This window comes from Pseudomassariella vexata (assembly GCF_002105095.1).
Source record: "Pseudomassariella vexata strain CBS 129021 chromosome Unknown BCR38scaffold_14, whole genome shotgun sequence".
Classification (NCBI taxonomy): domain Eukaryota; kingdom Fungi; phylum Ascomycota; class Sordariomycetes; order Amphisphaeriales; family Pseudomassariaceae; genus Pseudomassariella; species Pseudomassariella vexata.
In genome coordinates, this window is record NW_024467969.1 from 441,187 (window position 1) to 465,504 (window position 24,318).

Sequence of the window (24,318 nt, forward strand, 5' to 3'; positions counted from 1 at the left end):
AGAGTCCTCAAAAGGCTTCTGCGGAAGCTCACTCGGAGGAAGATTTTGCCTCCGAACAAGGTATCAAGCGGGACACAATGACAAAATCAGAGCAACCCGAGCAATTGACCTCAGCCTCACATATTATAGAGGCGCAGTGGTTTCCGCTCATTACAGCATGCACTATTGCCCAAATTACCCAATCAAAGCGGTCAGCGGGCTGGCCTTCGTTGCGAATCAACTCGCCAGGAGGCGTGTGGCGAGTTGATGGCCGGGCGCTTGCATCGAGGAAAAGTCATGGCGATTCCGCAGCTAAGTGGTGAGGCCCGCTGCGGTGTTTTTTTATTGGAGAATCAAAGAGCCATTCAGGACTCGCGCACGCCCTACGGCGTCTGCCGTTGTGGAATCGGCCGGCTTGGCTGGTCCCAAACCGTCTTTATTGCCCGAACATATAGGTCCACAGGATATCCTTTTGGCTGATGATCCATGGCAGATCCAGGTGTACGGTGTTACACGTAGTGCCATTGGGTCGATCTCGGATTATATTTACGTTTTGGCTTGCTGACTCGCAAGATTACCGATATTCCCACGTTGTGTGCCATGTGAAACCCGAAAACACTCTTCACAATCCAGGCCATCCTTTGTTTTTCTATCTGCGACGAACATCTCTCTCTAGTTTTCGATCCTGATCGAGCTCCACGAACAGTCATGTTTTGAGGCGCCGGCGATCATGAGCTACGAACCATAACGACAACCGTTGCACCCCTCCCTCGACAAATCCAGTTTATACACCATGGCGGAAGACAATAGAGGACCTCAGTTGGTCATCGTCACACTTGTGTTGCTTGTCTTGTGCTGGGTTTCCGTTGGCCTGCGATGTTTCTCAATGAGCTTCGTCCTCAACCGCTTTTACGCCGCAGACTGGTTGACACTAGTCACTTTGGTTCGTAGTTGAATCAGCCCCCCTCAACTGCTCTAAGCTAAATGAAACAACAGGCGGCATATACAGCATACTCCTCTTTCGCGTTGCTCGGTGTGCACTATGGTCTAGGCGCTCACGTTGCCGACGTACCGGTAGAGGACCGTCCCAAGGCGCTACTATATAAATGGGCAGCCGAAGTGGCGTACGTCATAACGGCGGTCCTGGTCAAATTCATCATCGGGATCCTCCTCTTACGCATCTTCAAGGGCCACTTTTGGCAGCGCATCACCCTTTGGGCTCTCCTGGGTGTCGTGAGCATCTACAACGCCTTTTACGTCTTTATGATCATCTTCCAATGCGTTCCGGTGCAGTACTTCTGGTATCGATATGACCCGGCTCAGCCCGTTAGCGGGAGCTGTAATAAGAAGTTGCTAGCAATTGTGCCGACATGCATCTCGTTTTTCGTCAACGTTATGTCTGACCTGATACTGGCTCTGCTTCCCGTGTCCGTTGTCTGGCATGCAAAAATGGACCGCCGCACCAAGATCTCTGTTTCTTGTGTATTGGCCCTCGGCTCCATGTAAGTTGAAAGCTTGCTTGGCATACTGAGTCGTCATTCGCTGACAAAGCTCCAGTGCCTCTCTGGCGACCATTGCGCGTATTCCATACACCTCACAGCTACTCTCAAACCCTGACTACCTCTATAACTTCACCGATATCGCCATCTGGAGCACGGTTGAGATCGGTCTCGGCCTAGCCGCATCATCGCTGGCCACACTGAAGCCGCTCTTCCGCAGAATGAAACTATTCACCACAACCAGGTACGAAACCAATTCGACCTGGGCCGGACCGGAATCCGGGACCCGGCGCAGAACTGGGACCGCCAGATCGTATGTACGGAGCAAACCATCCACCTCTGCGAACTATGGTTCACAAACACACGAAAAGTCGGTGTTCTCTGCGAAACGGAGGGATTTCATCGAGTTACAGGGTAGTATGAGCTACGGTAGTGTCATTACGACTATAACGGCTGACCGCGGAGGTGATGATGATTATGATGAAGGTCGTGACACTCATCCGACGGCATCACGGCACCCGACAGTGCATTGTACCAAATCTATGTCTGTCAACGTTCAGAATTTTGCGCCCTCCAGGGGCACGGCGGGACAGCCAGCTGGGGGCTACGCAAATATGGTGTAGAGATCTTGACGGAAATTCAGAACAGTATCCATTTTCCATGCGATACGCGAAGTCTTTGGCAGAAACCAGTATCATATGCGGGTGCTGTTGTACGAAATGCAACGATGCTATGAGAGTTCCTCTACTGAACCAATCCAAGTTCGTCTCCAAACATGAAAGATGAGAAAAGTGCCAGGCCAATGTCCAAGGTCGGCTTAACCCATCCAGTGTCTACCTGGTGCGCACCAACCACGTCCGCCACCCACCACGGCCCAAATCTCCGCACTTCGCTGTGGAGACAAACATAATCCGGAGACCACCTGGTGGGTTCTGGTGGGTTGTGGTGGGTTGATCTGGTTGATATTTAGCGGGGCCCTATTGTTAATATCTGGCACGTACCATCTAGACCTTGCTAGCCCTGCTAAGCCCATATAGGGATACGCACGCGCGCTTGAAAAACCTTGATGCCACTGCATATGGGCTATGGATTGTTGGATTGTGAAAGCTTGGTTAGCTGGCTCGCTGGCTGTCCGAGGGCCTTTTTGGGCTGCCTATCTCATCTATAGCTACAGGGTAACCCTCCTTGGGGTCACGTATCAAATCCCTAGAACCAACGGTTCGTAATATACGGTTGCCTAGTCCTATTCCCTTAAAGAGCTTCCTAGCTCACTAACCGTTCTCAATACATTGCAACGGAGATACTACACGTCTTAAGGTAAGAGTTAGGTGATGCAAAGAGTTGAGGGTGATGCGCGAGCAATACGGGTGGGTATATTGCAAGACAGATTCTCAAGGAATCTAAGTTAGGTGAAGGCATCCGAGATCTCCTCTTTAGCTGGGGGGCCTCTGGAGTTCTACTGGATCGGGAGTGAAAACAACCGCCTTATTTTTAGTAGTTAATAATAGTATAAGGTCACTAGGTGTTACGAAGTCAGAGCAGGTCTGTTGGCAGACTTTCAGGAACCCTACTCGGAAAAGTGGACAAGGGATTGGAGTGGAGGAACGGCAGTTCGGTCACGTCACGAGGATCACGCATCGATAGAGTGATCCAGTATTTAAGATCACAGGAGCGGCATGATCCAAGTGATCCAGGGAGGACCAGTGAAGGAGAGAATGGATATGTAAGGGACAGGATTCCCAGGCATTTCATAGAGACAGTATAGGTTTCGTTACACTAGGGATTAATATCCAAACTCCAATACTGAACTGTGAATTAGAGATATGTTTGAGCCAGTATATAGGGCCACTTGTACGACAAACATCTATATACTCACAAAGCTCCGTCGTAATGCTATAACAACCATGGTCATTGTCTAACAGCCTTCTACTTAAGCCTCCTCCCCAAATCCTTCCTCGCCTCCCTAACCGCCTGCTCAATATCAAAATTCCACACCTTTTCATACCTCTCCCGCATGATCTCCTCCACCTTCGCCATGTCTCTCCCAGCCTCATCCTTAAACTCATACAAATCTCCTGTCTTGCGACTCGTGGCGACAAGCCACTGCGTCCTCTCTATCCGGTTCGCGTTATATGCTTCGAATACAGCCTCCAGGTCTTTGACGCTCCTGACCCGCTCGTCTTCCAACAGACACGCCAGCACGGCCGAGTCCTCGATGCAGAACCCCGCGCCGGCGCCGTGGTGGGGTGTCACGGCGTGGGCGGCATCGCCAACAACTACGATGCGGCCTTTGTTGTAATAGGGGAGGGGGTGTTCGGCGCAGTCAAAGAGGGCCCACTGTGATGTGAGTTGTTAATTTGATTCCGTAGACGATTCGTGGTGCCTCATTACGATTAAAAGTCAACTTACCCTTTCGAGGTTATCCTCACACAGTTGGATCTGTTTCTTTATCGCAGGTCCGAATTTCTCATAGTCCTTCAAGGCCTGTTCCTTGGTCGCGGGAGCCGTGAGCGTATCCATGCTGGGCCAGTCGCCTGGGTCCGTCACGGCGCCGAACATGTTGAAGGTCTTGCCACCGTTGATGGGATAGCTGAGCATGTGCGCATCTGGGCCTAGCTATCATCAATCGTGTGTTAGCACCATCCCCTCCTATTTCATTCCCCCTTTCCGTTCCTTTGACGGAGGCAGATAAGACGACTCACCCATAAGCAGCCATTAACTGCCCTCTCCTCTCCCAGAGCCTCAACCGCCTTCTCCATTGGAATCACACCCCGATATGCATACTTGTGCGTATATTGCGCCCTCATCCCAGGGTGATCCTCCCCAACCACCAACGCCCTTGTGCGGCTCTTAATCCCATCACACCCGATCACGGCATCCGCCTGTGCCGAGCTGCCGTCTGTGAACCGCATTGTCAGCTTCCCTGTCTCTTGATCCTTGTCCACACTCTGCAGTCGCTTCCGGAACCGGCACATTTGTTCAGGGATCTGCTTGGACAGCTCATCCATGAAATACGCCCTGTGCACTGCATTCTGCCCCTGCGAGTTGGCCAGGGTAAACAACTCCTTCAGGTCCTTTTCGACCATCGATGTCCCGTCCAAAATGTCGAAGTAGGTGTTCCTCTTAGACTCCCAGCCATTCTTGGTGGCTACTTTCTGAAAGGCTGCGTGGACGGCTGGGTCGCACAACTTCATGGCGTGGACGGCGTTTGGGCTGAGGGCGACGCCCGCGCCAATTTCCGAAAAGGCGTGGCCTTGTTCGTATAAAGTGAAGGGAATGCTGCGCTTGAGGAAGGCGATGGCCAGGGTGGCGCCGGCTATGCCACCGCCGATGATGGCTATTTCAAAGGGTTTGGGTTGGGGGGCCGCCATGGTGCGTGTATGACGGCGAGGTTTCGGCTGGTTGGAGGTGTTGAGAGTAACGCAGACAGACGACAAGCAAGCCAAACAACAAGACTGAGTATCCAAAAACGACAGGGGTATAAAGCACTTGTAACTGAGGCCAATGCTGCTGTTGAAGAGTCTTGGCAACTAGAATGACGGGTTTCTCTTGCGTTCTTATATGCTGGGAGTATATAAATGAACCGATGTATGGTGTATTCGGATATGACGGAGGTGCTGGTCGCCAAATGGGAATAAGACGCCTGCCTTCCATGGTCAGGATTCCGTATATCCCTCGGGCATCACCAAATCCCGCGATCATCCCTAGGTGAACTGCACGAATTTGGATCTACACGCAGCTGCTACTCCATTCCCATCGCTCCCCCTCTTCCCTAAGATTGATTTCCAACAGCGAAGAGGAGCCAAATAGGGGAGCCCAATAGGGGAGCCCAGATTGGTCAATCTCGATAGTCCCAACTGGAGTGCGTGACGACGACACTTCCCAGGGGCCCCATTCGGTGCGCGAAGATCAAGGCGAAAGTGCCGAAACGAGGGGGACGACTGACCAATGCTACGTTAGCAAATTGCCGTTCGTGTCAGCGTTTGGCGGCAACTCGATGACGTCGCGGCCCGGATGTGTATACCCACCCACGATGGATCCCTTCTGGAGGAGAAGAACTGCGGGAGGTTGCACTGTGGATCTCGCAACAGTGACCGCCACGGGAGTATGCGCTACGAATTGTTAGTTGGCTGTTAAGAAGTCTCAGGTCCACTTTAGACCCCGCATAGTCGGGCCTCTTGCTTATCATCAAATGGGGTGCTTAAATGGCTCTTATCCGCTCACAAAGCTTGGTTCGACGTACCGACTTTGATCATATTTTTTTTCGGAGTCCGGCAGTCTTGCCGAAATCCTGTGGTAGTCTCGTTGTTTTTGCAGAAGTGAAGTTGCTGCAGCAAGGAAAGCAACTGAAATATGCGTTTAGTCCCTACGAAAAAGAGTTAACATGATGAATTTGCCGTGGGCGATTCTGTGTCTTGAGTCAAGTAACTTCGGTCCAGCACTTTATCTTGGAGACATCGGCACAGTATCGTTAGCGCTCCCCAGTCTACTAGAGTTACGTGGAGTTGTGTTTGGGGAAATTAACCACGTTTCAAAAGAACACTTGATGGCACCTTCGTCACTGAGATTTGCAGCGGTAACAACATGACTCAACTGTAGCTCCGAAACAACTATGGTTCACATATAATGGCTCGCAGTTGTCCTCCTCTACAGCTGCAGTATGACACGTCACCTTTGGTCCAAACGTGCAAGCGTGTGACTCACAGCGACACAGCAGCATCACAGGCGCATTTCGAGGACATCCTGGCCTCGAGCGTGCCGCTACTAACATTCCTTGACTCCCATGATCTTGTTCTCTTCTGGGTGCTCTGATGACGATGAGGTTACAACCGATTCGCCGACGATGGTCTCGTGGTGGTGGGTCGGTTTCGGCTGGAGTGCGTGTGTGAGACTCCAATCACCAATGGCTTCATCGAAGAAGTGATCGAAATCGAGACCCTGCTCCTCAGCTTCATCGGAGATACGGAGGTGAAGACCAGGGATGTACTTCATGATCATGAGCAGCGCGCAGGAGACGAGGAACGAGTAGGCCGAAATTGCCGTGATCTCAGCGAATTGTTTTCCGACCTGAATACCCTCTCCATCAATGGCACCCGAAGCCACAGTAACTCCGTCGAGTGCAGAGACTAAATCTTGTCAGTGGAGGGACCCTGCGATGCAAAATAAAGTGAGCCATACTGTATTTGGTGGCGAAAATACCAGTAAGGAACGATCCAACCATGCCACCGATCCCGTGCAGCTTGAAGACATCCATGCCCTCGTCGATGTGCAGCCATTCGTTGACGTTAGAACAGAGCGCGCAGACCACGGCAGTGAGGAATCCAATGACAGCTGCCAACCACACGCTGACGTAGCCAGCGGCAGGTGTGATCCCAACGAGACCGGCAATAGCACCCTCGCAGGCACCAACGATGCTGAAGCGGCGGTTTTTCTTGATGTAATCAACTAGGACCTGCACAGAGCTAGTCAGCAAATACGTATTGGCATATTGTCAAAGCCGGAGGACAAACCCAGCCAAGAATTCCTGTCGATGCAGCAGTGTTGGTGTTGAAAACCACCACCATGGAACGAAGAGAGGCGTTGAGAGCGGAACCACCATTGAATCCAAACCAGCCAAACCAGATGAAAACGGTACCGATGAAGACGAGCGAGGTGTTGTGGGGTTTTCGACTCGTCTTGTCCTCAGGGTTCATCTTTCTCTTGCCGAGAACGAGTGCATACGCAAGAGCAGACCAGCCGGAGGCGATGTGGACGGGACCTCCACCAGCAAAGTCGAGCGAAGGCAGCTATAATTCGCATGTTAGCACACGAGCCTAAGGTTCTGGTGACAATAAACCTACATTGTACAACCATCCATTGGCGTTCCAAGTCCAGCAAGCAATGGGGCAGTATACAACAGTAGCCCACCAGAAGCCAAAAACAAGAGACGGAATGATACGACCACGCTCAAAGGCGCCACCAACCACGATCTGGACAGTGCATACGCAGAACAACAACTGGTACAAGCAGAAGACGATCTCAGGGATGGCAGGATTACCCGGTGACGGCGCGGCCATGACATTCTTCATACCAAAGTTGGCAAAGTCGCCAATGAAGGGGCCAGCGGTGCGACTATAGGCGAGGGTATAGCCCCAGAACATCCACTGAAAGGTGATGACGGCGGCGACCATCATGGACTGGAAGAGGAGGGAGAGGGCCGACTTGCGACGGGCCATACCGCCGTAGAGCAGACCGATACCCGGGATGATCAGCCAGACGATGAAACTACAGATGATCAGGTAGATATAGTTGTACTCTAACCCAGCGTACTGAGCATTGACGTCGATTTCGAGCGGGTTGCCGCCATCCGGCATGGACGCGTCGAACACGGGCTGCGACGAATTGTCAGTCGAGGGTACTTTTATTTTCGGAGCTGATGGGCTCTTACTGCCTCACTCATGACGGGCAATCAACGCTGGACTGCAGGTGTCGGTGTGGTGAATGTCGATGTAAGGAACGAGTCGAAACGAACTTTTACGCGTCCCACGAGAGAGAGAGAAAAAAGGTCGGTATAAAGATTCGTGGTTTCCATTGATAACATAGGAATCTTGGTAATAGATTGATCCTGCTGCTTTGCATTGAGTCTTATCGGGTCGTTCGCATCCAAGGTCTATAGATAGGGTGCTCCCGAACAAGGATTGGGCCGCCAGCGTTATTGGTTCCTGCGTCTTGGCAGCTGTCTCGACAGGGTATTGGAACGAGAGACTTCGTCATCAAGGATAGGCAATTCCTCTTATGAACTTAAGTGCTAGACAAATACGGCAAAATTATCCATAAATGCGCATGGCTTTTCAGCGCTATTTCCTTATCTCTTGGCGGGCGGATATTGCGGTGCCCAAGCTGAGACGTACTGTACTTTATCGCGGCAAGCCCCGCCACGTCCAAGCCGCGCAAATCTACTTTCTAATTATAATGCATCCATGCTTTGGTCAAAGGTTTCAAGGCCACCAACGCTTAAAAACGTGGAATCCGACGATTTCCTCTCTGAAGGATGAACAAAAGAGAACGTCTGTCTTGTCGCCATCCTCAATTCAACCGGGAATAATCCTCATCGACCTGTCAGTGATTCCTAAACAACCAGGGGCGCTTCTGCAGAACACGAGCCATTGGATAAAGTGTCAGCTATGATATATTTCAACTCTACATGGAGGGATTTGCACCAATGCCACTGTTTCTGCTTAGGCATGGCGAGAAAAAGAGCCCAGTTGTAATGTTAGGTTTGGAGGTTCATTGCTTTCACCACCTGGGTGTCGCAAAAGCCCATTTCCTTGCCACCAATGTCAATCTTTGCAAGAATTACTTTGACCACGCCTTTACTTGATTACTCGAGACAAAAAAGGCCGTTCCTTCGAACAAGCATTATCGACGCAGACCGATCGAGGAGAAGGGCGGAGGAGGGCATCGGTAAGGCGGCTGCAACGGTACCTCATTCTGATCGTCACGGGCGCCGTTTTTCCGATCCTCGACATCCTTAATGTGCTACCACGCATTACTGCCAAGGCAATATGGTTGCCGCACCGGTTCCGCTCAATGGCGCCTGGAAAGAAATAGGAGGGTACAGGAGATTCTTCCGGGAACGACGGCGCAGCAAATCCCGCTGAATCGGCCATGGTTAGAGGAGTGAAGCCGATGGTTGGTGCTGATTTACATCAGAGGCAGATGCGGGAAGATGACCGCAGTGTCCAGTAACGAAGCCAGGGCAGGAGACCAACCGGAAAAGCCACCAGGCAAACCCGATGCTGCGATCAGGGCCCGGCGCAAAAGGCGGCATGTGGACCCCTTGAAAACCGGTACAGGGTACGAAAGATACGTTCTGTGATCCATTGGCAGCCACTTGCTGCTCCGATCTCAAGCGGTGCTCGTAATTGTGCTCGTAAGGGTGGCTGTGCGCGTTGTGCAAGATTTTCTTTCCATCCGGGTGGTGGTCACACCATCTGCAATAAAATCGTCCACCTTCCCTTGCAATCTGAGGTTGTGAGAGGAGATGACGCCACAAAGCTTGCTCGTTCGGCATGATGGGATTGGCGCAGTGGTCCACAAAACATAAGCATCCATCATGAAGCTGACGGAGGTGCTCCCTGGCTGTAAAATTTCGAGTATATTGGCTACGGGGACCGCCTGAGTACCTAAATTCATTGCCAGTGGTTGCGCGGGTCACGATCAGGTATGCGTTGGTTCGATCGGCAGGAAAGCCCGCAGGAGGACCGCCAGATAAACTCAAGCCTGGCCTCCAGCAGGATTTCTGCCATATGGCATGCTGTTTCCGATGAATGAAAAAAGATGAACGCAGTTAATAAGTTGATGAGCAGCTGAGAAATCGAGAGTGAAGTCCTTCTTAGTAGTTCTAGTGATGGCGGAGGACTTACCTGCGTGGTAACTGGTGGTGAAACACATGGAAAATCAATCAGAAGTGTACAAGTCCTAGAAGACGTATTTGCTTTATCTTAGATACTGATATGCGTGCAAAGGTTTGTCGCACTATTTAAGCGAGGGGTAGTTTCCTCTTGCTATACGAACTTATGTAAAGGGGGCTCGCGATATATGGTAATGGCTGATGGGAATATGGGAAAGAGCACACAAGTGGGCATGTTCTACAAGACGTATTTGATTTAATTTCGATAATGATATGCGGGCAAAGGGAGCACACGCTATGTAATTGAGGATTGGCTTTCCTCATAGCTGTGCGCACTTAAAGGGGACTCGCGATATGTGAGCGTGGGGTAGTTTTCTTCATTAATATTCTGGTTTAAAGAATACTCTGCTAAATCTCAGCGGGCATTGCTAACCTAGTTTTCGCAGTCTAAGTGATCTTGCAGAATCGAGGGGAATACCCAGCTATGTACAAGAACATATACCCCTACAGCTTTGGCCATCTGGTGGGGCAACGGCCTTGTGAATTCTAACGCACTCGATATGCATGGACGAGGAGTATTCTCTTCATTGAAATGCACATCCAAGGGAGACTCGCAGCATATCAGCTCTGTAGCTAACCCTAGTTGATCTCCCACTTCATATTAACAACGGTAAACGTGGCATATTATTATTATTATTATTAAATACGCCGTAGGCTCGAAGCCCCCGGTACCTCTGCTAGTACTCCCGTATGTCAAACCGTGCCCTAATGGCTGGACTAAATACATACGCTGCGTCGTCGGTTCGCCCTATTGGCGACTGCGTTGCGTTCACTACCATACTACGTTGGTTCTCAACCTACCAACAAAGTCCCCCCTGAGAAGATCGATGCTATCTGGGCCTTGAAGCTGTCCGACCCGTCCCTAGCAGCCACCTTACAATAGTCCCACTAACTACTGGTTCTCCTGTTGCCGTTGCGAGGTCTCTACGAGAGTATAGTGGCCGTGGTGCGATAGCGGCCCGTAATCGTTCCCTCGGTCCTTCCAACAGCCCGCAAAAGAGGATTACGTGCTCTGCCGTCTCAGGGGCATCGCCACAGCGGCATAGCGGCAAGTACACGCCAAAAGCCCCTGTCTTGAATAAGAAGGCTGCTAGTCCTATTTTTTCCGTCCTGATCTGGCACAGCGTAGACGCCTCCAGTCGGTTCAGGCCGAAATACTTGCCCCCTTTCGGTATCTGCATCGAAGGGCCCTCCGGTTCCTCAGCGATAGCGCGTCGCTGGCGATCGTGATGCTCTGCTCCGCTGAGCCATCTCTTCCTCCAGTGGCCGAGGAGGGCAGCCGGGACCTCCTTTTCCTCACTCATCCACTCGGAGCCCCGGGCCTCCTTCTCCATAGTGTACCCTGCCGGTCGGAGTAGCTGCGACGCCTGCTTCCTCTTCGCCGGCCTATCCTGCCGGAGTATATGTGACGCTTTAGCGCTCGCGCTGCGAAGCAGATTTCTCTTCCCGCTAAGCCGTAGCCGTTCTTCAAACTTAGCAGCCCGGGCACTAAGATAGAGGTCTAGTGGCGGGATTGCTGCTTCTGCTTCCAGGTGGCGAACCGGCGTCGCTTTGTGGGCGCCACAGACTACCCGGAGGCACTCGTTCTGTATCCCCATCAGGCTCTTAGCTGGCCCTGCCGGTTCCTCACTTATAGTATGCCACGCAGTCGCCCCGAAGGCGATCGCGCTACGGATAACCACCGTATATAACAGCCTCGCCCGTATAAGATCGCAGCCCCACGACATATTGACGAGCTTTATCAGGGCTAGCTTTTGAGTTGCCATTTTTGTTTTAACACGCTCAACATGGGCGTGCCACGTCAGTTTGCGGTCGAACCAGACTCCTAGAAACCTCGCTGAGACTACCGGCGACACTGTGGCGTCCCCATCTGTAATTATATTAATTGACGAGTGAGCGGGAGCGCCGTCCTATATTAATATAAGGTGTGTACCGAGGTCCCGTTAACATAGTTGTATCTAGCTATCGATAATAGGAATTGTGTAGGATCGATATATCTCGGTAGTAATAAAACCCTAATACTTGTGAAGGTCAACCCTCGCAGACTCACTACAACCAGGTGACTTACAGCTGGAACACCTGCCATGGCAGTGTCAGATGGGAAGCCAATCATAACCCTTGTAGGAGCCCCGCCAAGCGTGGATGACTTAGTCCCGCTCCCTCAAACCTAAGTTGTCATCTTCTTTCCTTCGCTCCTTAGAGTAGAATCTTCGTCGATAGCACCTAATCGAGGTCTCTACCAATGCGATGCAACCTGGGTCGTGACAAAGCCCACCAAGGTTGCCTAACATTGAAGAGGCCTTAATAGCTATCTTAATCTGATTAAGAGAAAACGTTATAATAGTACGAATTTCGGCTTTCGATTTATTACCGTCGAAGTAGACGGTTCGAATTCGTTAGCGATCGGCTTCCGTAAAGTGTTTAGTCTCTATTATAGTTACTGAAACGCGATAATGAGGACGCGTTATTAATAGCAAGTTAGAATCAGAGGTGGAAGTACCTTTTCGTTGGCATGAGTAGGCTAGGCCAAAATTCGTATAGCGTTGCCTAAGCAGTGGTCCACTGGTACTTGTCAGGGGGGTGAAAAGTTTGGCCTGATACCGTAATATCGGTTGTCAGCATACTTGCTACCATCCTTGCAGGTATCTTAGTTTGCTCAGGAGGTAGGGGTAACCTGTTTGTTTGTTTATTTGGTCATGGCGTTCGTATGTACAGAATAATGTATTTTGGTGTCCACGTAAAGCAGAGGCGTCAAACAACATCTTATTACCCAACGTGGCACATATTCCAGAGCCGTAGGCTGGTTCGGAAGATGCTCAAATCCCCAAACCTGAAGCTAATACATCATGCTCGTGTTGGCGGATACCAGCCGCGGTGCGCCTGTAAACCAGTTCAATCTCATGTCCTCGCATTAAATCGTCAACGTCGCGCCAAGCACCATCATTACCCCAACAGCAAAAATGGCAGGGAGTCCCTCCATGTAACTAGGTCCCACCGCGGCAGCGCTTGGTGTTGATGTCGCCGATGAACTGCCGCTTGTGGGCGACGCGGTCGAGGCGCCGTCTGAACTGACCAACGCAGCCAACGAAGCATCGGAGGTGAAGCTTCCACTCGTACCAGTTTTGTTGGAGCAAGAGCTTGGTGTGGAGCCAGCGCCGGCGACGAGGTTGAGGTTGGCGCACTACAAGTTAGCGACATCAGTTAGCCAAGCCGATTCTAGTAGGGCTATACTCAAGTCGGATAGAAATAGAACATGCCTGGTAAAGAATACCGTCGGGTCCGTTGCCAACGACGCTCAGCACAACTTTCTGGCCCACGTAGCTTTCGTTGATGATGACAGAAGGAATGCACATAGTCCCCTGGCCGCTTTGTAGCCAGATGGGGTAGATTTCAGACCAGTTCCCGTTGGCGGTCTCATCCGTGGTGATGCGGTACAGCCACGTGGTCTGAGGGTGCGTTGACAAGGTAACAATGGAATCGCCACCGACGTGGAAATCGGTCGGAGTCTGTGACGAGAAGTCCGGTGTGTAGCCGCCGCAGGGAGCGTTGTCTTCCTCGTCCTCATCAAAGGTTCCTATAGGACTGGGGGAAGTAAGAGTGAAGTGGGCATTGGCAGCTCGCGCGATGAGTAGCGTCGCCGAGGCGAGGGACCATAGGGACACCATCGTCTTCGAATTGGGCGAAATTGAATGAAATGAGGAGGAAGCAAAGTGATGTGCAAATACTTGCAGACTGGAAAAAGAGGCAAAATATGGCGATGATGATAAGATGGATTAAGGTCTCAAAACTTTGTAAGACAGGCTATTTCGGGTGGCTGCCGGTCGCTATTTCAATGAGGAGACCTGCAGGAGCTACCCCAAGCTCGGTATAAGTGGCTTCGGAACGAGCAGGGGTGGGTTTGCCTCTTGGCGTCTGGGAAGTGACAGCGTCAAAGACATGAGCAAGACCAACCAGGGTCTGTTAGGGTGTGATAAGGAAAGCTGGACGGCAGGTTGTAGGATTGCTGAGGTGAGAAGGAATGAAGCGACAAGGCTCCGCACAGCATTTCTCGCAGGAGAAAACCTACTTCTAGGTCATATCCAAGGTCTTCGGCTCAACATCAACATGCTCAATGAGGCTCATGATTACCCTGAGAAGTGCGGTTAGAGGGCCATGTAAGGCGGTCGCAGCTCGACAATCGAAAGATGGACCGGAGCAACTGGAACCGTTGATGGGTCTTGACTCAACTCCACTGTGGCCCCCAAGGACAAGCTTTACAGCGAAGATACCATTCATAGTTTCTGGGAGCCCGGCAACCTGGGATCCGCGCAACAACTGGAGCTGTGGAAGATGTCGAGTGCCCATACTCTGATTTCATTGTTCCTTCCTTCAGGATAGTTCGGCCACTCGGCTCATCGCAAGCAGCGTGTGGTCGTGCCTTCAACGACGCACATGCGGGAAGTAACAGGGGTGGGGGGTTTAAGGTCTGCAGGGCACAGTTGGAGGGGCAGCTTCATACCGCTTCTGTGTTAGTTTGGCAATTGAGGCGATTTGAGCAAATTGTGGCTGGTCTCTGCTTACAACTGGGACGACAGGGGGAAATAACGGTCCAGTAGCATTAGAGCATTAACCCATAGCATTTTCCCATCTGGTCAAAGACGCCCGCGGTTACAGGCATATTTCCAAGGATACTCGTGTACAGGGCGTGGAACCAAAGTCTAGACCAGGTTGAGCGCAGATAGACTTCATTGTAGAACATGAGTTCAGCAGCTTTGAAAATCCAGACGAAGTCGAACAATGGGTAAGTGTGCATCAATGTTAGGGAGCAGATGCCGCTTGCCAAGCTGACATAATAGAAGATATGCACTTCACCCGACCAATTCTCACGGCCAAAGCTTGCCTAGATATCGAGGTATTTATGCCATGTTGGCCGCTCACATGCACTGGTAAGCAAATAAGGGTGAGCAAGTTTTGATCATACCCCGGCCCTTCAGACTTCCCGAAGAAACCCTAACGGCCCATCTGCAGGACTGCTACATAGTACATCGAAGGTTGACATGGTCGAAGTCTTTCTGTCGCTGTGTCTGTCCCCATCCTGGATCACACTCTGGTTCAACGATTCATAGTGCGGCGCTTCCTAATACCCAGAGAATTACTGGACACTGAAAACACGCCCGATGGGCTAAGATTTCGAAACACCCAACGAGCTGGATACTGACGATTGAAAAAAATCGACTCGGTACGCTAGGCCGCGTGGATGCGCTCGCATCTGCTGCCCATCCCGATATTTCGAGCAGAGTTCCAAGTCGGTTGCGACCGCTTCGCTAAAACGGCATTATCATTAGGCCCCACTGTTTTGCTTTTAAAGTACCTGCCGGATTCGCCTTTGTTCTAGTATAACTCCTCGTCGTCACTTCACAGTTTCGCATTGTGTCCATTGTGCGAGAAAAGAAGGTGAACTTCTCTTCACCTACTTCCATCAATCGCCTGTCTACCTGCGAATCGCGGGTAAAGATTTCAGCATATCGCAAGGGTGCGCCAACGCCTCAATATTGAAGATTGCCGCTCCTCTTCTGATCGGCGACTGTTGGTCGCATCTTCGTCAAGATGGACATGGGCGGGATGGATATGGGCAGTGGCATGCTTCAAACACTAAACATGGCACTGGCACGGGCGTATTGGTACATTATTGCAGGAGTGCTGGCGCTTCTCGCCATCGTTCGCACACTCAATTACGTCCAGAACTGGTTTAGGTAGAAAGCCCTGACAACGAGTTCACTTTCGCGCTACTGATTCCTGTCTACAGGTTGCGGATAAGCCAGACGAAATCGGTGCAATATCCAACCAAACCTACAAATATATATATGCAAATATGGGCGACAATGACAGCGATCGGGCGGGAAATGAGCTACCCGCAGCTCTATGTCCCGTACCCGGGTCTTTCGTGGATGACACCGCCGCCCATGGGGCGCATCCTGGTGCTTTTGGCCTATTGGGCTGTCATTATTTACATGATATCGGCGGGCGCCATCATCAAGGACGCATACTTCTGGGAACGAATCGCCTTCCGGAACGCCTGGGTAACCGTCACGCAGATGCCATTTCTCTACTTACTGGCATCGAAGACGAATGTGATCGGGTTCATCACAGGTATGAGTTACGAACGCCTTAACTGGCTTCATCGATGGGTTGCTCGAACCATGTTCGTGACGGCAAGCGTTCACGGATGGCACTTCTGGACGGAGTGGACTCGAGCAGAAATCCTAGAAATCGAGTTGGAGATGATGCCCATGGTCAAGTATGGACTCGGCGCGTGGGGCATTCTGCTGTGGATGGTGGTCACATCGTTCAAGCCATTCCGCTCTATGGCGTATGAGATCTTTGTCGTGCAACACATCATAGCGGCGATACTCTTTATCTACATTGTCTGGGTCCATGTTCCGGATTACGCACGCTACAATATTTGGTTTACAGTTGCGGCCATCTGTTCCGATCGGGCCTTCAGGTTGGCTCTGCTGGCGTGGCAAAACATCAAATTTAATCCGAACAACTCGCGATGCAAAGGGGGACAACGATTTGGTCACCAAACACAAGTCACCGTTGTTGGGGATTCTATGACGATACTCACCGTCAAAGACGTGCACTTCAAGTGGAGAGCGGGGCAGCATCTCTACCTCTGGCTGCCGCGGGTCGGTGCGTTCGAAGCTCACCCGTACACGATAGCCTGTCCGCATCAGGTGCCCGAGACTTGCATATGCAACAGCGTTCAGCTCGTAATACGTTCTCATTCCGGGTTTTCGAAGCGACTTCACACCTTCGCAACTAAGATGGCTGCGTCGGGCAAGAAGCAAACATTGACAGCATTGGTGGCAGGCCCGTACGGCCGCCCTCCACGGTGGGACATTTTTGAGACCCTGGTTCTGATTTCCGCATCCACGGGCACATCATTCACCTTGCCGATCCTGGAGAGTGTTCTTCAAACCAGATCGGCTACCTGTACGAAGAAGATTGACTTCATTCTCACGGCCAGACAAGGCGAGGAAATTGGCTTCTATCACGAACGGCTGCATGAAGCGATCGCGCTCGCTGCTGATAGAGGGATTGACCTATCAGTGCACATCGCAGTGACTGGACATGGTCAATTGGAGCTAATTGAATCGTCACTTTCATCTGCCTCAGCTCGAACGACCAACCCTGAGAAGAAAGTTCAACCGGTCGACAACAGTAATAAGATGCGCTTCCCGATTACTACGGATTGCGAAGCTACAGGAGACCAGAGACGGGCTTTCAACAGTAGCGATTCAACTGCCGTTGAGAAGACTAGCGACTTTGAAGCAGTGACGTCGTCGGGCTGCTGTGCTGCGCGGAAGTCTGTATTGCCGGCCAGTGCTGACGATGCCCATATCCACCACTACTCTTCGAGACCAGATGTAGCTGAGTTCATCAGAAGAGCCGTTGAAGCTACGGGTGGAGAAACAGGGGTTATAGTTTGTGGAGGTACATCACTCGTGTCCAGAGTTCGAACTAGCGTGGCCAAGTTGAGCGATGAGAGGGCAGTGCACAAAGGGACTGGGGCTCAAGGGATTCATCTCCATGTGGAGGAGTACTGCTTCTGAGGGGCATATCAGAAACTATCCTCTTTTAGGGATAGTTCAAGACTCAAATCAATCGCGCCGGCTTTCGAAGCACGGCCCTGGAGGGCTGACAAGCATGGTTGCCGTCCGCGCCGCCCTGCCGTGTGGCCACGCCAAGACGCCATTCCTTGGCAAAATCAGCTTGAGACTACGTGGATCCCAGGTTATCCCCAATCCCATGGAAGCATATATTATTCCGGTTGTCCGGTCCGTCGATCGAACCGGCCAGAGAGCCCGAGTCCTATCGGACTACACCGCCAAGGCCAAGTCTGCCTATAGGAGATCATCCAACGTGAAATTAGCTTGGGGTTAAATCACCCTGGCACGGATGCTGGTCTTAGAATGAGTCCAAGTATCAAGAGGCTGCGCAGGGAAGCTGGAGACGGTGCTGGAGTTGGTGGCAGGATGACTAATGCCAGTACGACAACTGAGGCCACTCCCCTTCTATCGGGCATCAAGGTGTCATCGTGACTGATTTTACACACTTGCATCTTGAATAAAGCATACGTATCAGAGATACCCAATTCAAACGACATATTTTCGAGGCAGGGGTTAACTATAGGCAAGGTACCTTGACATGACCGGTTTTGGTCCTTGGATTCGATACAAAAATGCATAGCATTATGATCTCTGTGAAATGTTGAGCAAAATTTCTTCTACCTGGGATTGACTGTCTGCAATATCTCATCCTATGGGATCGCACTGGTACTAGCATTCCGGCTACATGCGGAAGCGAAGAAGGGAGGTACACAGGGGGCTTCCAAGCGGCACAAGGGCACTAAAGTATCTCAGGTCTACCTCACCATGACCTCAGGCCACCAATTCCACATATCCTACGTCAATGCTTGGAATTCTTCAATTATTACCGAGGTATTCGTCATGCAACCCGACCCAGCCCCGCTCCCGATCACTAGTCTCAGATAATCTGTTTCATAAGAAACAAACCTGTATAATATAATCGCAGGCAGAGCACGTAATCCTCTTTTGCGGGCTGTTGGAAGGACCGAGGGAACGATTACGGGCCGCTATCGCACCACGGCCACTATACTCTCGCAGAGACCTCGCAACGGCAACAGGAGAACCAGTAGCTAGTGGGACTATTGTAAGGTGGCTGCTAGGGACGGGTCGGACAGCTTCAAGGCCCAGATAGCATCGATCTTCTCAGGGGGGACTTTGTTGGTAGGTTGAGAACCAACGTAGTATGGTAGTGAACGCAACGCAGTCGCCAATAGGGCGAGCCGACGACGCAGCGTATGTATTTAGTCCAGCCATTAGGGCACGGTTTGACATACGGGAGTACTAGCAGAGGTACCGGGGGCTTCGAGCCTACGGCGTATTTAATAATAATAATAATAATATAATCGCAATACTGATAGCCAACCAGGAGACATTAATGGATATTCCACAGGAGGACGAGGTATATCAGGTATCAGACGCCTACTAAGGCCTCAGCCAGCCCAGGCTAACTTAAGTGCTTTTATCTCTCGTGGTCCTCATTCCTGTCGCTTGACTCTCTGTATCACACACGTTATTATATGGTAAAATACAGCCCGCTTTCTAGTGCTATCAACGAAGGCCGTCGGTACTTCAACCGGCAGTTATACCAGCTAATAGGGTCACGTATATCCGTACCTAGCTTATAGTCACTAGCACACCAAGTAGTATATTCATCGCCGTCGACTCGGTAGTGGGTATTAGCTGTAAAGGGTGCGGGGGCTGTCACAGCGGCTTCTGGTACTTCCCAGGCTCATTCCATACCTCTTGAACAGATATTCTATAGCGGTTTGAATGCTAGTAGCCTTGAAACTAGCCTACCAGGTTGCCCGACCAAGCACTCCGGGAAGGTTAGCATTAGCAATCAAACTCCGGAGAACGGTGAGGGTATTAGTGTTAATCTACGCCTAGCTCACCAGGTTGATATGTTGAGGTTGTTCCCACCCTTGCGCAGAGGGAGCCGCAGGACGTGCCGTAGTTGTGCATTTGGGCATGGTGCATGCAAATTAGTAATTTAGGCCGCAAGCATAGAACTGGTGAAGTAATTATCACAGGTTGCCGTGGGAGTTGCTGATTTCAGGGGCGATATCGTGGTTTTCGGGTTTTTTGTGAGGGATTCGGAGGGTGGAAGGTATGGGGGAGGTGGACAGAAAAGAAGGATGGGAAAAGAGTTGATAATTGTGTTTAGTAGGGGTTTGGGCAGGATTGGGTTGAGCTGCTGGATGTTTGACGATGAGAAGGCTGCTGGGTTCAAAGGGGGGATTTTCTAGACGGCGGTGCCCATGGGATTTTGGCTGGTGGTAGTCTTCCAGGATGATGTACAACATTAGACTTCTCGGTATTTGTACTGATTGTTGCTTACTCCCCGCAGGAGCTTTGGCGATATGTGTCTTGGGCCAGGACGCTCTAGCATGACAACCCTTGAGCTGAGCATCGTAGGGCTCACAGTGTTAAAGCTGGAGCCGAGGGTGCTAAAGCTGGCCAAGCTGGATATCATGCCCACGCAGACTATGGTAAAGCTGCCCCTGGCTGAAGTCATTACAATAAATCTCCTCGTGGCAAAACATCCATGCAAGCTAAGACTGGCCTCTTTGCGAAAATCCACCACCGCCCGGTGGCAGGGCATGCGGAGGCGGACAAAATTCCCCAGGCATCAAACCCGACATCGATGACGGGCCAAAGTACTGTATATAATCCTGCACCCACGGCGCAGTTAGGTCATGGGCGGAGTTGCAGACCCGCGCTGCATGGCGGACCATGCACCAGGGGAGTATGACCGGCTTCGAGGCCTCCACAGGGGTAATGTAAGGAGGGCGTATATTCTCGGGGCTGTTCCTTTGAATTTGTGGTACAGTAGATGAGCGGGGATCTGTAGATTCGAAAGGGGATGCCCAAAGGAGGAAGAGCAATCAGGGCTTGGGTTGATGCGAGATTTGTAGTATTGACTTGCTGTTGGTGAATATGGCAGGTCTGCTTCATGATTCATTTCAGATATTGAGTAACTTAGTTATTCACCGAAAACAACACATTCACCCTAGACGAATCCAACTGTCAATACTATTTAAGCCGTTAAACATCTTCGTCAGATTGAGACCTCAAAACTCTATCACCTTCTAATAGTTATGCCGTAAACTATTTTACAGCCCCTTACCCTAGACGTGAGAATGATATGGAACACTTGAACCATGCATACATATTTGCCGCAACAAACCAAGCTGATACTACTTTTAACACCATGTGCATTACCATCCGCAACATCAACTCTTGTGGCCACGTCGCCGGACCACCAATCGTCAACTCGACCGACTCCCACCTTCGATATCTGGGCTACGGGACAGATTGTCGAAGGTCTACCTGTCGCTTGCCCATGCAGCAAGTTCTCGTCGTGATACCGAGCCGTTGCCCCAACTGTCCACTAGACCCTGGCATGAAACCAGATCTGCGCACGTACATTGTCCCACCCAGCGATGCTGATGAAGAAGGAAATCTTAAGTTCATCCGGCCGCCTCTGCATTCATTGAGCGGCAAGGTGCAGGTGTTGGATGGGCCGTTTGGGTTTTTTCTGGGGTTGATAGCAGGGAGTAGAGCGGAGCCACTGTCGAAGATGAAGAAGCGGAGGCTGGTTAATCTGGTATGATAACAACTGAAAACAACTGAAGAATTATGAGACTAACCTGGTGGCCTGTTTTTACTACCGTTCCTGGTTTCGCTGTGGAAATGTACACGCCCTCAAAATGTTTCTACTATAATTCGTGGAACCTCCACTCACTTGATAACGTGCAGCATTACGAAGTGAGTAACACGAATCCGCCGTCTGAAGCAAGGTATGCTGATTGCCGATCTGTCGTGCTAGATTGCGCGATGTCCCGCTCTTGGGGACCTTCTCAAAGGAGGTGCGCACCCCGGGCATCGTTGCGTCGGAAAAGAGGACAGCCATATTGCCACACCAATCGCTGTCAAAAGACGCTTATCTCCTAGCCCGCTTTCGGCAGGCCTTAAGTGGCGTCTGCAATGATCCACAGCAATATCGAATGCACCATGCAACCGGCAATACGTGGTTGACATGCGAACAAGAATTGAGGAGATTTATCAGACGAGAGAGCGAGGGTGATCTGGGGACGTATAAATGTCTAGACCTTGGCTGCATTTTCCAAGCCCTAGACCTGGGAACGCCTGCTTGGCTTTTCTCCACATGGTACTCTATTCCAACGTTGGAAGAGCTAGTTACTTGGACGTTCGTCATGAAGCTGTACTTCGGTCTCCTCGCCGGCGTGGCCTACGCCCGCGTCTTTCATAGCCTAAAAAATGTGCCCCAAGGCTGGAAACAAGCGCGCGCGGCCCTGCCCACCGACAGGATCAAGCTGCACATTGCGCTGTCGCACCCGAGTGGCGCGGCGCTAGAACAGGCCGTGCTGGAGATGTCAACTCCTGGCCACTCCAACTACGGGCAGCATATGAGCGCCAAAGAATTGCGTTCGTTCACAGCCCCCTCGAAGCGCGGCCTGTCGGATGTGACGGGTTGGTTAAGGGATGCCGGAATCGAGGTCATGGTTGACAATGACTGGATCCGGATCGAACCCACGGTGGAACAGGCCAATGCGCTGCTGAGTGCCGAGTTCGCGTGGTATGAGTCTGAGAATGGGGGCGCGGCCAAGTTGAGGACACTATCATATAGTGTGCCCGATGGGATAGCGGATTCAGTGAAGATGATTCAGCCGACTACCAGGTTTGGGCAACCGGAGCGTCATCGGTCAAATGTAATACTTTTGCCCCTTTCTACCATTATTTGACAATGCCGAATAGGTGCTGATGATTGCAGGTTTTCTCCATCATTGAAAATCCAGAGCTGGTTGATGGTGAGGAGGCGGCGGCCGTCACCTATGTGACTCCGGCTTCCCTAAAGTCACTATATAACATTGGATACACGCCCAGCGCCGATGGCAACCTGGTCGCTTTCGCTTCTTACCTAGAAGAGTATGCCCGCTATGCCGATTTGCAGTCCTTTGAGAGAAGGTTCTTGCCAGAACACGTGGGTCAGAACTTCAGCGTCGTCCAGATCAACGGTGGCTTGAATGACCAGACCAGTACACAGGACAGCGGTGAGCAGCACAATCCCAAGCCCCTTTCTCAACAACACCCCCACTGATTATATCAAACAGGCGAAGCAAACCTCGACAACCAGTACATCCTCGGCGTCAGCGCCCCTATTCCCATCACCGAATACAGCACCGGCGGTCTTGGTCCCCTCGTCCCAACCGTAGACGAGACCGTAGACAGCAACGAGCCTTACCTAGAATTCCTAACTTACCTCCTCAAACTCCCCGATGCCGACCTTCCCCAAACCCTCTCCACTTCCTACGGCGAAGAAGAGCAATCCGTCCCCAAAGACTACGCCCTCACCGTCTGCGACCTCTTCATGCAACTCGGCGCCCGCGGTGTCAGCGTGCTTTTCTCCTCGGGCGACAGCGGGCCGGGTGACTCTTGCATCAGTAACGTCAACGATGGGCCCTTTTTCCAGCCTAGTTTCCCTGGCGCCTGTCCATGGATTACTTCCGTTGGCGCTACGACTAGTTCGAGTCCCGAGGTGGCGGTTAGTTTTTCGAGTGGTGGATTTAGCATCTATCACTCTCGCCCCGCCTGGCAAGACGCCGCCGTCTCTTCCTACCTTTCTAAGATCGGAAAAACGTACTCGGCTTACTTCAACGCCACGGGTCGCGGATTCCCTGACGTCGCGGCGCAAGGCGAGTATTTCGAGGTGTATGACCAGGGACGCCTGGCAGCGTATAGCGGGACTAGCGCTTCGGCGCCGACGTTTGCCGGCGTGGTGGCGTTATTGAATGCAGCTAGAAAGAGTATTGGGGAAGCGCCGTTGGGTTTCCTAAATCCCTGGTTGTATAATAACACCGCGGCGTTGACGGATATCACAACGGGTGCTGGGACCGGATGCACGACGAAGAAGTTTTTCCCTAAGGGGGCGGCGTGGAATGCTACGGCGGGGTGGGATCCAGTCACGGGGTTAGGGACGCCGAAGTTCGACAAGTTATTGGCTGCTGCTGCTCCGGGTGTGGCTAATAAGTGATTGTTGTGTTGATGGTGATAATTAATAGTGGATTTATCATGAAGGAAATGACGAAAAACGTGTGGCAAGAGCATGTGGAGTCTAAACATGGTTCCATATAGCTAAGTAATTGATCGTTGGCCAATGGAGAATCACTCCCATGTCTCAGGTTCTTCGTATAATCAGTAAATAATGATTATGTTGCAACGAAACCTCCAGGCTTGGTATACTTGAGCATCCCTGGGACTGGGCCGATAGTCAGGACGCCATCTCACTTTGGATAGCTAGAATCTTATACCATAAAAGCCGAACATTAATGCTATAAGCTACAAGATAAACGATTGAGAAGTGCTATGGCATTGTCTTCGTAGCCCTTTTCTGGATAAACGGACCGCAATAGTCAATACACAAACCTGAGACATTACAAGTACGCGCGCTGTTCGATTCCCAGGTCTTGACTACTGTACTCAGGTGCAGATATGTGCTTAGCCTGAGCAAGCTGAATTTTCTATATTATGTGAAGCCAGAGTCAAGTCCACTTGAATAAAAACGACCAGACATTTGTAGAGTCCAAGCAATTTTCTAACGGCATAACACGAACTTCCCTACCCCACCCTATTTAAGCCTCAGCAGCACCCGCAGTCCGACAAGCCTGTGGGCTAACGGGCTATGCCCTCGTGGCATTACAATGCAACTTCTACTTCTTCAACTTCACATCTCATT

The 24,318-nt window shown here is 51.3% G+C and overlaps 8 protein-coding genes across 8 annotated transcripts; 3 read left to right on the forward strand and 5 right to left on the reverse strand.

Moving 5' to 3' along the window:
• Positions 1–423: 423 nt before the first annotated feature.
• Positions 424–2,247, forward strand: BCR38DRAFT_445807 (uncharacterized protein). The gene is made up of 3 exons (XM_040861043.1): positions 424–922; positions 976–1,481; positions 1,537–2,247. The coding sequence occupies exons 1-3, from the start codon at positions 773–775 to the stop codon at positions 2,099–2,101; spliced, it is 1,221 nt and encodes a 406-aa protein (XP_040711862.1). The 5' UTR covers positions 424–772; the 3' UTR covers positions 2,102–2,247.
• A 701-nt stretch (positions 2,248–2,948) lies between these two features.
• Positions 2,949–3,232, reverse strand: BCR38DRAFT_445808 (uncharacterized protein; the record flags this gene model as incomplete). Its single annotated transcript, XM_040861044.1, has 1 exon — positions 2,949–3,232. A coding segment is annotated over one exon (221 nt), but the record flags the coding sequence as incomplete, so codon positions are not given.
• Positions 3,233–3,390: 158 nt separating this feature from the next.
• BCR38DRAFT_65791 (salicylate 1-monooxygenase sala) lies at positions 3,391–5,151 on the reverse strand. The gene is made up of 3 exons (XM_040865543.1): positions 4,181–5,151; positions 3,888–4,094; positions 3,391–3,815 (listed from the first exon to the last, which is right to left on the reverse strand). The coding sequence occupies exons 1-3, from the start codon at positions 4,847–4,849 to the stop codon at positions 3,405–3,407; spliced, it is 1,287 nt and encodes a 428-aa protein (XP_040711864.1). The 5' UTR covers positions 4,850–5,151; the 3' UTR covers positions 3,391–3,404.
• Positions 5,152–5,429: 278 nt separating this feature from the next.
• BCR38DRAFT_412880 (ammonium transporter AmtB-like domain-containing protein) lies at positions 5,430–7,831 on the reverse strand (the record flags this gene model as incomplete). The annotated part of the gene is made up of 7 exons (XM_040858755.1): positions 5,430–5,590; positions 5,722–5,844; positions 6,248–6,604; positions 6,657–6,930; positions 6,989–7,264; positions 7,319–7,742; positions 7,788–7,831. The coding sequence occupies 7 exons, from the start codon at positions 7,829–7,831 to the stop codon at positions 5,430–5,432; spliced, it is 1,659 nt and encodes a 552-aa protein (XP_040711865.1).
• A 1,045-nt stretch (positions 7,832–8,876) lies between these two features.
• Positions 8,877–9,911, reverse strand: BCR38DRAFT_498896 (uncharacterized protein; the record flags this gene model as incomplete). The annotated part of the gene is made up of 3 exons (XM_040864793.1): positions 8,877–8,996; positions 9,166–9,599; positions 9,884–9,911. The coding sequence occupies 3 exons, from the start codon at positions 9,909–9,911 to the stop codon at positions 8,877–8,879; spliced, it is 582 nt and encodes a 193-aa protein (XP_040711866.1).
• Positions 9,912–13,036: 3,125 nt separating this feature from the next.
• On the reverse strand, positions 13,037–13,796 carry BCR38DRAFT_65835 (uncharacterized protein). The gene has a single exon (XM_040865544.1). The coding sequence runs from the start codon at positions 13,593–13,595 to the stop codon at positions 13,128–13,130; it is 468 nt and encodes a 155-aa protein (XP_040711867.1). The 5' UTR covers positions 13,596–13,796; the 3' UTR covers positions 13,037–13,127.
• Positions 13,797–15,522: 1,726 nt separating this feature from the next.
• On the forward strand, positions 15,523–17,525 carry BCR38DRAFT_351569 (ferric-chelate reductase; the record flags this gene model as incomplete). The annotated part of the gene is made up of 2 exons (XM_040856648.1): positions 15,523–15,662; positions 15,716–17,525. The coding sequence occupies 2 exons, from the start codon at positions 15,523–15,525 to the stop codon at positions 17,523–17,525; spliced, it is 1,950 nt and encodes a 649-aa protein (XP_040711868.1).
• Positions 17,526–21,673: 4,148 nt separating this feature from the next.
• On the forward strand, positions 21,674–23,893 carry BCR38DRAFT_468437 (tripeptidyl-peptidase). The gene is made up of 3 exons (XM_040862777.1): positions 21,674–22,294; positions 22,357–22,636; positions 22,697–23,893. The coding sequence occupies exons 1-3, from the start codon at positions 21,779–21,781 to the stop codon at positions 23,614–23,616; spliced, it is 1,716 nt and encodes a 571-aa protein (XP_040711869.1). The 5' UTR covers positions 21,674–21,778; the 3' UTR covers positions 23,617–23,893.
• Positions 23,894–24,318: the final 425 nt, after the last annotated feature.

Bases quoted from the DNA above. Each gene is read 5' to 3' on its own strand.
- BCR38DRAFT_445807 (XM_040861043.1), top strand. From the start codon at position 773: ATGGCGGAAGACAATAGAGGACCTCAGTTGGTCATCGTCACACTTGTG. The intron at 923-975 runs GTTCGTAGTTGA...ATGAAACAACAG, and splicing joins GGTTGACACTAGTCACTTTG to GCGGCATATACAGCATACTC. The intron at 1,482-1,536 runs GTAAGTTGAAAG...ACAAAGCTCCAG, and splicing joins GTATTGGCCCTCGGCTCCAT to TGCCTCTCTGGCGACCATTG.
- BCR38DRAFT_65791 (XM_040865543.1), bottom strand. From the start codon at position 4,849: ATGGCGGCCCCCCAACCCAAACCCTTTGAAATAGCCATCATCGGCGGT. The intron at 4,095-4,180 runs GTGAGTCGTCTT...GATTGATGATAG, and splicing joins CAGTTAATGGCTGCTTATGG to CTAGGCCCAGATGCGCACAT. The intron at 3,816-3,887 runs GTAAGTTGACTT...CTCACATCACAG, and splicing joins GTGAGGATAACCTCGAAAGG to TGGGCCCTCTTTGACTGCGC.
- BCR38DRAFT_65835 (XM_040865544.1), bottom strand. From the start codon at position 13,595: ATGGTGTCCCTATGGTCCCTCGCCTCGGCGACGCTACTCATCGCGCGA.
- BCR38DRAFT_468437 (XM_040862777.1), top strand. From the start codon at position 21,779: ATGAAGCTGTACTTCGGTCTCCTCGCCGGCGTGGCCTACGCCCGCGTC. The intron at 22,295-22,356 runs GTAATACTTTTG...TGATGATTGCAG, and splicing joins CGGAGCGTCATCGGTCAAAT to GTTTTCTCCATCATTGAAAA. The intron at 22,637-22,696 runs GTGAGCAGCACA...TATATCAAACAG, and splicing joins GACCAGTACACAGGACAGCG to GCGAAGCAAACCTCGACAAC.